At 55.6% G+C, this 12,625-nt stretch overlaps 1 protein-coding gene across 1 annotated transcript in view; it reads right to left on the minus strand.

Moving 5' to 3' along the window:
* The window catches only part of WNT7A (Wnt family member 7A), a 63,610-nt gene extending 61,578 nt beyond the window's left edge, over positions 1–2,032 (minus strand). Inside the window, exon 1 of the mRNA XM_028101850.2 lies at positions 1,962–2,032. Coding sequence (XP_027957651.1) covers positions 1,962–2,032 — 71 coding nt within the window. The remainder of the gene's footprint in view (positions 1–1,961) is intronic.
* Between the last annotated feature and the right edge of the window lie 10,593 nt (positions 2,033–12,625).

The raw sequence follows: 12,625 nt of genomic DNA on the forward strand, positions 1-12,625 counted from the left end.
TGGATTTGATTGCTACGGCGGGGGGGGGGGGTAGTGCTTGAGTCACTGGAACTATCCACATTAAATAAGAATACCGCAGATGCCCTGCCATCAGCCCTGAGCAGGGAGGAACCAGGCACATCTGGGGAGCTGCAAGGCTTCTTAAGGACCTTGGAACTTTACCCCTCATGCCCATTTTACAGATGGATAGCCCGAGCCTCAGGGAGCAGCAGGGCCCGGGCCAAATTCACCGTTCAATTCCTTTTCCTGACCTGGACCTCTCCCCGCCCCAAAGGGCGACTGCGGTGCTGAAGGCCAGCGCCCTCTGTAGCTCCCTCCCTCCCTCCCGCCAGGGCAGCTGGGCCCCGGCGGGGCCAATGAGGTCTCCGCGCGCCGGCGGGAGGTCCGGCAGGCGGGGCAGCCAGGGGAGGTTATTTTCTGTTGTTTTCCCTTTCTCTCTCCCTTCCCCAGTCCCTCCGCCCCGATTCTAATTAAAAAGAAGATAAAGCCTCACGGAGCCCACGCCAATCAGCCCGACCAGCTTCCTGGATGCTGGATGCGCGCGAGGCGGCGGGGCGCGGGCCAAGATGAAGATTAAAGCAGGGAGAAAGAGAAAAGCCTCCCAGACGCGGATGAATCAATAACACTTAAAACACACCCGCAGGCAGACAGCGCGCGAGCCCCGCAGCCGCCTCTCCGCCTGCGGTCGCCTCTCGGTCCGCGGTCGCAGCGGGCGGCCGCCTGGTCCGCTCTGCGCGCACCTGCTTGCAGCCGCGGCCGTTCAGCTTGCGAAACGCCCGCTACGGAGACGCGGGGTGGGGAAAGGGGAGGAGTGGTAGTGGCAAAACACAAAGGCTCTGCCACACACACCCCCTCGCCGCAGGCCCCGCAGTCTGCCCTCCTCCCCAAAGCCGAGCTGTGGGGAGGTACCCCCCTGGAGTGGGAAAGCAGGTTGTGTGAAACCTGCCAAGGTGGCCCTTTAGCGCCAGAACCTCTATCAATCCCTCAAGCCCCCCACCCCCACCCCTCCGTGCTTCACACGCATTATCTCCTAAGTACAAAGGGTGACTGGCCCTGCAAATGCAGTTCCAAGACGCGTCCTGAGCCGCCCCCTCCCACTTTCCAGCCAGAGCACCGCCCCAGGCCCCACCTCCGTGGAAATGCTGGAGTGCAGCAGGGAGGGCTGCTCCGCAGGCGCGCCGGCGGACTCCGGTGCCCAGTTTTAGGGGGCGGGGTGGCCCGCCTCTCTCTGGCGCTGGCTCTACGAGCTTGTCTCTCTGGGTGTCTAGGGCTATCTCTCGTCCTACCTTTGTGTGTGTTCGTTGGGAATGGGAGGCGCTGTCCCCTTGGCCCGGGAAAGGGCTCGGGGAGTATTGAGGGTTCTTGGAAATCGGGTGGTGTCAGGGATCTGAGCAGCGGTTTGTGTTTTTGCCAGCGAAGGTCCCTCCCTCTAGGTACCTGTTCCCCGTTGAAAGGACCGGCCCCGCCTGCCACCCGGGGACTGCCCTGTCTCCAGGAGTGGCTGTGCCCGCGCCTCTGTGTACAGAGTTCCTCTCGGGCTCTTGGCGCTGAGCTCCTTGGGAGCGGCTGTCGTCCTGACTCCCGGCTCCGGTGTTCCTGTGGGACCTGCTGTTCCTATGCCCTATGCTTGGGTCAGAAGTGTCCCTAGGAGAGGCTGACCTTCGCAGCAGCTAGTTCTCCTGAGTCCCCCAAGCCGGACCGTCCCTACTGGTTGTCTCTGTTTCTGGGGGCTTCCAGACTCAGGCATCCTCAGGATGGCCGGACCTCTGCCCAGTGTCTAGAGCTGTGCGCGCCCCTGGGGCGCCCGCCTGCGGGGGGTCTTTGTGCGCCCACAGCTCCAGCACCGCGCCCACCCAGCCTCTCTGAGGGGCCGAAGAAGTTGGTAGCCGGCGGCCGACCCCCTCCCCGGGCCACGCCAACTTTGCCGGGACACGCGTGCAGGGGATGCGAGCGGCCCTTACCCGATCCGGAGGTAGACCATGCCCAGGCTGAGAAAGAGGTGGCCCAGGCAGCGCCGCGCTTTCCGGTTCATAGTCCCCGCTGGCCGCCGGGGCCGCGGGCCGGACTGTGCTGATCCCGCGGGCCGGCCCCGGCGGGGCTATCCACATAGCCCGCCCGGGAGGCGCGGGCCGAGGCGTCCCGGGGGCCGTCTGTCCGTGCGCCCGTCCGCTCGCTCGGCGCCTGAACCTCGCCGGGAGCGCGGGAGCCACGGAGCGGGAGGAGGGAGGGAGGAGCGAGCGCGGCGCGGGGCGACGCCGGGCTGCGCGCGAGCGGCCGGTGCAAGTGTGTGAGGCGCGGGGAGTGCGGGGGCGCTGCTGCCTCCCGCCCCCGCCCCTCCCTCCCTCCCTCCTTTCTCCCGCCCCCTCCCCCGCCCGCCTCCCCGGAGCGCCCGCCCCGCACCCCAGCGCCCGCGGGACAGGGCCGCCAGCTCCAAGCGCGCGCTCACGCCTTGCCCCACGCGCTCCCGCGGCGCCCCCTCCCGGCTCCCGGGCGCGGAGCCGGGCAGGGGGCGGTGGGAGTCCGCTCGACCCCCACGGGTCGCTAACTCGCAAGTTGCGGTTGAGCTGGCGCCCTGCGACTGCCTGCGGGGTTGAGAGGATCAAGGCTCAGTCGAAAACCCCCGCACCCTGGCTTGCCTCCTCGTCCTCCCTGCCCGGCCGAGCGCTCAGAACTGGGCGGGGTGGGGGGGTGTTAGGTGACACCCGGGTTCCCCCTTTCCCCAGGCTTCCGAGCCCAGCTTCAGAGGAGGGCGCCCCCTTCCGCGGAGCGGGGATAACTGGCTCAGTATATTCCTTCCCCACCGCGGTCTATTCGAGGGGATGCGGCAGGTGGGTGCCCAGGTAGGGCAGCCTCTTTTGGAATGCCGCTTCTAGCGGACAGTCGGAGTCGGGCTGAGGCCAGGATGCCCCGTACGGGACCCAGACGTGGGCCTCGCGAGCCGCCCGAGGGCGCCTGGCGCGACTGGCAATTCAGCGCGCGCTCGCGGCGACCCCTGGTGGGCGCGGCGGGTGCTGTAGCTCAGCATAGCTCCCCGAAACAGGGCGCTCTGAGCATTCTAGCTGACTAGAGGGGCAGATCCCTTCCTATGATGTACACCCCAGTCCAGTGAGCTAGCGGCTGTTGGACTCACGTTTCAGTTGAAGAAATTGAGGCTCAGAGACGCGAAGGTGTTTTCCCAAAGTCACCAGCTAGTAAGTGGGAGAGCCAGATTAGAAACAGCCCCCCCACACACACACACGAGCATTCACCACCACCTCGCCAGGCCTGCCTATCCTTTAGAATTTTTTTGAATCGCCCCTGAAAACCGCTGTTCATGGCTTCATTCACATCACACAAATGTCTGTGCCAGGGATCATAGTGAGCACAAAGGATATAAGGAAAGAAGGATCCAGGACCTTCTCTCTTGGAGCTAGTGAGGGAGACAAACCAGAGGTAAACAATTATGTAATTTCAGACATCTCAGGGAGGGGTGAAGATAATAAAACAGAGTAGTGAGAGAGACAACATTGGGTGCCCGGGGATTATTTGAGATCTGAGGAGGTGGCATTTGAGTTGAGACCTGAAGGACACAGGATCTGGGGTCCCAGCATTTCAGGAGGGAGGACAGCAATGCAAAAGCTTGGAGGTGGGCATGAGCCCCAGGAGGGGATGTGGGGCTGTGCTCAAGAACGAGAAAGAAAGCCAGTGCGATGGATGGGAGGAGATGGGGGTTCACAGATCCCACAGAGCTATGTAGGGAAGTCAGGGAGCTTAGATTTCACGGGGGAAGTTCCGTGGGAAGACATTGGAGGGATAGGAAGAAGGGTGACTCATCTGATGTGTGTGTTCAAAAGCTCCCCCTTGGCTGCCCCGTGGAGAATCTGGGGAGGTGGGGGGTGAATGGTAGGGCTGGGCAAAGTGGAGCCAGGCAGACCAGAGAGGAGAATACCCCATGGATTCAGGTACAAGATGTGGGTGGTTTTAAAATACAGCCACACACGCTTCCCATTGAGAGGTGGGCTCTCTGTGCTCTCCTTGCTTGAATCCGGGTGGGCTTCTGTGTGGCAGGAGTGATGCTGGAAGGCTTTCAGGCTAGGTCATAAGAGGCAATGCAGCTTCTGCCTTGTTTTCTGGAACACTCCTGCTGGAGCCCTGAAGGAAGGAGTCTGGAGGCTGCCATGATGTGAGGAAGCCCAGTCCACAGTCCCAGTTCAGCATTGGAGTTATCCCAGCCCAGGTGCCGGACGTGGGTGAAGGAGTCTCCAGATGATTCCAATTCCCGGCCTCCACATCATCCCTCCCTTTCAGTCTTCCCAGCTGAGGCACTGTGGACAGGGGCTTCTGCGGTCATCCCCGCAGGGGATGCCCTGTCTAAATTCCCAAGCCCCATAACTTGTGAGTATAATGAAATGATTGTTTCATGCCGCTATTTTTGGGACGGTGCTTGTTACACAGCAATTGTAACTAGAACAACTAAGGTGGGGTGTGGGGTGTGGGGAGAAGAGAGGACGATGGGCCTGGGTCACAAGCAGCTCTGACAGGACTTGGAAGGTCCCAACTGAGAGGGGGGTAGGAAAGAGAGAGAGAGAAGAAGGGAACGAACAGTAATCTCTAGGCTGGCTGGAGCTCTCCCGTGGATGGAGGTAGCAATGAATGACAGTGGTGGGGAGAGCCTGCAACAGCCAGGGGCTTGGGAGGGACAGTCACAAAGTCTGTCCTCGCTGTCTCCTTCCTCCTGTACCCCTCCTCCTCTCCCACCCTCAGATGGAGTCAGCACCTAGCTCGGAGCGGTTTTCCTCCAAGCCATCACCCAAACGTGTCCTCTCTTTCCTGTACGCATTGCCATCCTCTTCGACCCAAGATTTATTCACGTCACAAATGTGCGGGGACGCTCATGACCAGGACATTGGGGCAAGTGCTGGGCTGTAACAGTGGGTCAAATAAAATCCAGGGTCTGCCCTCCTGGAGCAACTCTTCTGAGGGCTGATTTGGTGATCAGTCCCATAGGTGGCACTCACTATGTATCAGGCCCTGTCATCAGCACGCTGACTCATTTAATCCTCTAACAATACCGTGAGGCAGGTGCCATCCTTTTTTGTTAATGTTTTTATTATTAACATAATTATCATCACCTTATAGAATGAGAAGGCGAATCATGGAGGGATTAAATAAAATCCCAAACTCCCACAGCTGTACGTGGCGGAATTGGGGTTTGAACCTACGGAGTTTTGACTTCAGCATCTGCTCTTAATCCTTCAATTATGCCTCCCGTCTAATGGAAAAGAGAGGCGGGGCCACTACGATAGAGAAGGAGGTATTAGGCGTCAAGGCGGGAGATGCGCAGAGGACCGTGGGGACACAGAGAAGAGGGCTCCAAATGGGTGGGTCATGGAAGGCTTCCTGGAGGAGGTGTTCTGAAACTGGGATCCAGAAGGAATGAGTTGGGGTTCACCAGGCAGAGTTTTCAAAGCCAGAGGAAGCAGGGCCCATGGAAGTCTGAGGGGCCTGGTGAATGGAGCATCAGAGGGAATGGGGGTAGGGAGGGTCGCAGAGATGAGACTCAACAGGGAGTCTGGGGACACAGGGCATATTACTAGGTTTGGGCTTTATCATAAAGGGAAGCAGGCTGTCACACGATCAGATTCATGCTTCAGAAGGCTCATGGCAGCTGTTATGGGGAATTGAGAGAAGGGGGCAGCACATGGAGGCAGGAGGTGTCAACAGATATGCAGGGCAGGAAGGCCCAGCCCACACAAGGGTGGTGACAGGTGGCAAGGAGAAAAGTGGACGGATTGGAGCGCTGCCTTGAAAGCAGAATAGACAGCATGATATGTCCCCAAGGACAAGATTCTGTCCTGGAGGCACTGTGGCTGGTGAGGACAACACAGAGATGGGACAGGGAGAAGCAGGTCGGAGGGTGATGTGTCTGTGGTCAGTGAAGGGGCGGTTGAATGAGTGTGCTGGCGCTCAGGTGGGTGGATGTGGGCTTTCGAGGGTGACGGTCTCCACAGCGAGAAGTGCGCAGTCCTTCAAACCCAGGCATGGCTGAGATTCGGGGAGGCCGAGAAGGCTGGGTGTAGACGGCCCAGCACAGAGCCCCAACTCAGCACGACTGAAAGAACCAACTGGGGAGGGAGAAGTCAGGAGTGAGCAGGAAGTTTCTCAAAGAGCTAGAGAAGGGCCAAAAGAGTTTGCAGGATCAGACCTCACAGGGGAAGCAAGGACTGAAAAGGGTCCAAACTCATCAACTCGAGCATCCAAAGATCTTTACAGTCTGGCTCCAAGTCACCTTTTCAGCCTCTAATTTTCCCAAATCCCCTGTGTCCATATCACAAAAAATTAGTGGGTGGCCACTAATATTTACAGAATGGAAATAGACCAGAAAATAACAGAGGGCATTATACATAATAAGGCTCCAATTGTGTGTGTATACTGTGGGTTGTAATAAAAACAAACAAACTTGAGACTGTTACTCCATCCTGTTATTCCTTTTCATATGTCTGGAATGCCTTTCCCCTCTTTTCCACCTGGCCAACGCCTCTCATCCTTCACGGTCCTCCCAAATGTGAACTCACTGAAAAGCCTTCCCTGATTAACTTTGCCTGTGTCCTAGGCACTTGGTCTCTTCCTCTTTCATTCAACCATCCATCAAACATTCACTGAAGATTAAAGTGTGCTGGGTATGGGATCCAGCAGTAAACACAACAGACATGACCCCCTCCTTTGAAGAGAGCACAATTTAATGCATTTTTTTCCTTTGTACTCCATGGCCCTTTAGCTGATCCTGGCAGAGCCCTTCCCACCAGAAGGATGTCTGGGCTCACGTGCCTCCCTTTTCCATTAGAACTTGAGATCCTTGCAGACAGGACCCTCTCTCACCTCTGTATCCCCAGCACCCAGCGTGACTGAGGACCACCATGGCTTGAGAAAAAGACCATAGACTTTGGCGTCAAAAAGGCTTGGGTCTGAATACCAACTCTGCCACTTAATAGCTGCAAAATCCAGGTCAGTTTTTTTTTTTTTTTTTTAAGAGTTGTTGGGCTTTCTCTGGGGCTAAAAAGTTTTCACTTGACTGAGAGCTCCCCCAGCAGGAACTGTGTCTGATTCATTGCAAGACCCCGAACCAGCTGTGACTAACTGTTTCCTGACTCAGTGAGACCTACTGCAGGAAGTTCTTCTTTGGCAGAGCTATGCTAAGCAAGAGACTTTCCTCACCGTTTGGCTCTTTCTGCCTGGATCAAGGGAGAAGGGTGTCTCTTCAGCAGGTGCTGCAACCATAGGAAGCATGCCTGGGGCAGGGGCACAGAGGACCCTGGCCTTTGGCTCCCCCTGCTGGATACAGAAGGAGCGGCTGCCTGGGTCCCAAGGACAGTATTGTTAGGAATATGCCGAGTTCTGCTAGTTACCAGACCCTATTGTAAATGAAGGCTCTAGAGTGGTTCAAATTCTGGCTTCATTCTGTTATCTCGGTGACCTTGGGAAAGTTACTTAAATTCTCCTCCCTTCAGTTCCCTCATCTGTAAACTTGGGATTATAAGAGTTTCGCCCTCCTAGGGTTGTTGGGAGGTTTGAGATGCCACATGTCAAGTGCTTACAATGTGCTGTGTATGCGACTATAGCATTAAATTGATGGAAAGGCCACAGCCACCACTTGGTGCCACCACTGATCAGGATAGGATGTCCATGTTTAAGACAGTCTCCATTCTCGGATTCCTGGGGTTCGGGTTGTAGAATCTTCCCATGTGTATTTGCTTCTTTTGTTTCTTCATTTGTGCTTATAAGAAAACTGTAGCAACACAAGCCAGAGAAAAAGTTTCTATAACTCAAGTATTTAGAACTGCTGGGGAGCAACTGGGAGGAGCAGAGATTCCCGTGAACCAGGCCCCCTGGTGATGGGTGTCTGGGGAAGGCTGTTGGAAAGGTGTGGGTTTTTCAGCCAGGGGGAAGTCTGGGACCACGGGGCATGGAGCAGAAGCTCTTTAAGGAAGCCAAGAGAATGAGGTTCTCCCCTCCGCTTTGTGACTATCCTGTGTGGGCTTTGAGAAAGTCCCTGAAATGTCACCCCTCCGAGACACCTTCCCAGGCCACTTAGTCCACAGTAGCTGCACCTCCAGCCACCTTCCCTCCCTTCCCCCATCTAATCCCTTCACAGCACTGGCTACTGCGGGGACCCTGCTTTTCTTCCTGTGCCTTGTCTCCTTCTTGTCTGTCTCCCTGTGCTGGAAGGGGGATCTCCATGAGGTCAGGGGCCAGCACGGGGTCCTGCTCACCATCACAGTGCAGTCTTAATAAGGAGCGTGAAAGAGAGTGGCTTGATGGGGCCTCTCGGCCAATGTGGCCAGAGAAGACCTCTTCAGTGAAAACCGAATGACCAAAACGCTTTGAGATGCAGTTCCCCTCCTCCGGAAGCCTCCCTGGCAGACTCCTCCACCAGGGATATTAATCTCCATGGGGCCCCGCGCTGGCCCAGTCAGAGCAGAGAGCTCGCTGTATCACCTTGACTTGTGTGGTGGTCGGCCCCCGTCGCCTCACGTGAGCACTTCCAGAAGAGGGTTCACAGATGCCATGCTCGGGCGATGTTCGCAGGACCCAGGGTGTCCAGCCCGCAGAGAGCCACGAGCTGGGAGGAGACGGGGGGCGGGAGGGCTGGAAAAAAGGTTGCCAAAGCTGCTCAGGAGTTGAGAGGAAAGGCCTGTAGACTTCGTTCTGTGGATGTGCGAAGCCACCGGCCATGACCCAGCCCTGTGGAGGTTTTCACGAGAGAGGGAGCCTCTATTATCTTGTAGCTGTCCAGCGTCCAGCCCCCCGTGTGACTGGCACCGCAGTCTCCACTTAGGAAAGCTCCCACTGTGTGTCAGGCTGGTGGGCGGTGTGCATGCAGCCTTTCCCACAGAAGCTCGGCCTCCTCCTCCTGCTTGGGGCTGTCGACCTCCGGGCCCATTCTCCTGGGGTGGGGGCAAGGGGGACGAGAAGGGGGTGCCTGCGGGCCACATCCCCACAGCTAGGAAGCAGCAGCAACACAGAGACACCCCCCCTCCCGGTAAAATAAGGAACTGTTCCCTCCCTCTGAACTATGATAGCATTTACCATTTATTGAGCACCCACTGTGTGCCAGGCTCCCTGATGGGCTCTTTTAGTTCTTTGCTCCCCGGAAACGCTCTTCTCCCAGGTACTTTTATCGGTGGTTCCTTACTTGATTCAAGCAGCCTCTGACCATCCATCCTGTCCCTTCGCAACACTCTGCACACATCTCACCCTGGCTTTATTTCACTTCCTAGCATTTGCTGCCACTCTCTCCAACTTTACACGAATGTGTTTCTTTGTTGACTTATTTTTATAAGTCTGTTTTCCCGGCTGCACTGTTAGCCCTATGAGGGACAGATACTCATCACCTCGCTGCTGCATTTCCTAGAATGACGGCTGGCATGGCACATAATCAGCCTTCAATGGTTGATTGTTGGGTGACTGAGTCATTGAATGGGCCTCATTTACTCCTCGTAACCACTTCATTTTCCAGAAGAGAAAACTGAGATGTTGAGAGGTTCAGGTGCTTGCCTGGCAACTAGCTGAGTGTCCGGCACACAGTGAATGCTTAATAAAAGTATCAATTCCCTTTCTGTCTTCCCCCACATCTCTCCACCCCTGCCAACAACGGGGGCCTCTGCACTGGTTTCAACTCCATCCCAGCCCTCCCACTGCTATGTGTGAGGTCCGCTCACTCCAGGTCTGTGATTCAGCGCTTAACACAGTGGGGCCAGGATGAGCAGGGCCAAGGCATCCTGACTGGGAGGAGTTGGAACTTGGGCATCAAGGCTGGAAAAGCAGCGTCTCACGCCTCCTGCTGCCAAAGTCCTGTTAACTGCTCAGCTGGGCAGCAAACCCAAAGACCTGTCTGCAAATTTGGGGCAGAGTGTGAAGGGTGCAAAGAGACTGTCCCTCCCGTAGATGGGGAGACTGAATCCCAAAGCAGGTGCTGGAGGCTCCCAAAACATGGCTGGCTTGGGGAAGAGTCACATATGAAAGGGTGCTAAGCCCACCAGAGCAGCAGATCCAGCCTTGGGTCCCGGCTCCGTCACTGGCTGTGCTATCTTAGGAAAATGATTAACCCCCCTCAGCCTCAGTTTCCTCCTCCGTAAAATGGGGATAATAATGCTACCTCTGAGTTACACACAGTCATATATGTAAAGCATCTAGCAGAGTGTCTGGCATATATCAGGCACTCAGCATAAGTTGGTATTTGATGATGATGGTGGTGGTGGTGGTGGTGGTGGTGGTAATGACATATATTGGAACCCAGCCTTTAGGGCCAGAAGGAATCTTAAAGATCATCCCTGCCAGGGTTTCTCAAACTTCTTAGTCCATCAGAATGACTTGATTACAAATACAGATGCCCAGGTCCCCTCCAGATCAAACAGGGCTTCCTGGCATAGGGGGAGTCGCTTTTCTGCCTCTAAGCAGCTCTCCAAGTGCCAGCAACGTCTGGCTTCATTGGAGGAGAGGCTGTTGAGGATCCAAATACTAGTGCAGTGCACAGACCCGTGGGCTGGGAGGCAGGAGCCAGATAGAGCTGGCCTCTGACTGACTTACTCCGGAATCCTGGGTAAGCCCTTTGCCCTCTCTGAGATCCATCCTTCCCATTCATACCTTGAGGAGTTTGAAAAAGTCTAGTGCCTCATCCAGAAGCAAGCCTGAGACCTGAGGCCGGGCTTGCCATTAGGAGTAGAGCCCAGCCATTTTGTCTGTGAGACTCTGGATCCACACAGGGAGCAAGTGGAGAGGGAGGGCAGTCCTAGGCTTAGCGCCCCGCTCTGGGGAGGCCTGCCGGCTGCAAGGCAGGCTCCCATTTCAAATCCCACCTCAGCCACGTGACCTCAAGCGAGTGACTTAGCTCCAGAGCGCCGTTTTCTCGTCCGGAAAAGTGGAAATGCTCATCCTCATGGTATAAGGTCTCTGATAAGTCACTTTGGCAATGCATCTGGAGCTCGTGGGCCTTCTTAGATACATCTGAGTGTTCTCATCACACGTGGCCTGGCTGATCAGTGGCCAGCAGACCACGGGATCCTGGTCACCTTGGGAGAACGGTGCTTATCACAATTCCACCCCCAAGGTCTTCCTCAGGATAATCTGTCCCGGGTGATTCATCTCGTGGGCCCGGCCCTTCCTCTCAGGCCTGAAATATCTCCCTCCCTTCACCATTCCTGGGTCAGGCCTGTGACCCCCGCCATGTGACTTCCTCTGGGGACTGGCCCTGGGCCCCTGCCTGCCTGCCAGCCCTCCAGTCCCTGGCTAGTGGCCCATTCCAGGCCTGACATATCAGGCAGGGCTCAGCTAGGGAGGAGGAAGCCCGCAGCTTGTTGTGCTGGGGAAAAAGTGCATCCCCATGTCCGGCCCCCACCCTGGCCCAGCCACACCTCTGCCTTCAGCAGGCTGGGCTTCCGCCGCACATCCTGGCATAACCCAACCCGTTTATCACCCAGCTTCCACGTGGTTCCCTGCCCCTCAGGCACACACATTCCCATTCTTCTGGGCTGGCTGGAGCAGAGAGCTTGGCCAGTGTACCCCACAACTTAACGGAAGTCACCTTTCTCTGGAGCCAAGGACAGCTCTTTAGAGAAGGTAAAGAGATGTGGACACACATCCCAGCTCCACTGTGGACTTGTTGTGTGACTTTGGGCCAGTGAGTCTACCTCACTGGATTGTAGTTTACCTAATTTTAAATAGAGAGAAAAATACCTCCATCTCCAGTTGTTGTGAGGATTAAACAAGATAATACAAGCTTAGGGATGCCTGGGCTTCACCTCCAACCAATTAAATCAGAATCTGAGGGATAGGTCCCAGGCATTGGATGCAGCCAGGGATGGAAACCACTGGTGTGAAAAAATTATTCAGAGCCGAAGCTTTGGAGGAGGCCAACATGGGTTTGGATTCTGGCTCTGTTATATAATTATGGACCTTTGAATAGATTATTAGCCTCTCACAGCCTCTGTTTACTTGTCCATAAGATGAAGATAATAATACTTAACTTCCCCGTGCGGTTACAAGAAATAAAAGGAGTAATACATATCATGTGCTTTGCACATAGTGAGCACCCCAAGTGACGCATGTGACCAGACCCTTGTCACTTCACCACCGTACACACAATAGTGAGCCCTGTGCCTGAGCCACATTTGGCACTTCCAACAAAGATCCATAAACGAGTAGGTGTAGCTGTCACTATCATAGCTTAAAAAGCAATGAAGAAATGTCTGTTACCATGAGACGAAGCTTCTGTCTTTTGACAGACTTACAAAATGACATAGCCCAGCACCCGGGGCTGCTAGGAGAGGCCAGGACTCTGTTGTGGCCAGAGATGTAGGTGGAAGTCCCAGGTTCTTAGTCCATTGAATTTCCCCTTCTTGGTGGTCCTCTGGCTGCCATCTTGAAAAGAAGGGCAGAATGGAAAGCAAGAAGGACCCCGGGGCTTGCCAGCGTGGATGAGCTGCCACTGTAGCCCAGACTGCACCTCTGGGCTTTCATTTTTTCCCCGAAGTGAAAGGAAAATAGACTTCTTTTTGTTTAGGCTCCTGGTTGGGGAATTTTTGTTTCTAATAGAAGGGAAACAGATGCTTTGGGCTTCCCTATTGTTCTACTGTCTTTTTTTTTTTCT

Source organism: Eumetopias jubatus, unplaced genomic scaffold (genome assembly GCF_037043125.1).
Source record: "Eumetopias jubatus isolate StellerSeaLion01/CBP00866 unplaced genomic scaffold, mEumJub1_p1.0 scaffold_1, whole genome shotgun sequence".
NCBI classification, from domain to species: Eukaryota; Metazoa; Chordata; class Mammalia; order Carnivora; family Otariidae; genus Eumetopias; species Eumetopias jubatus.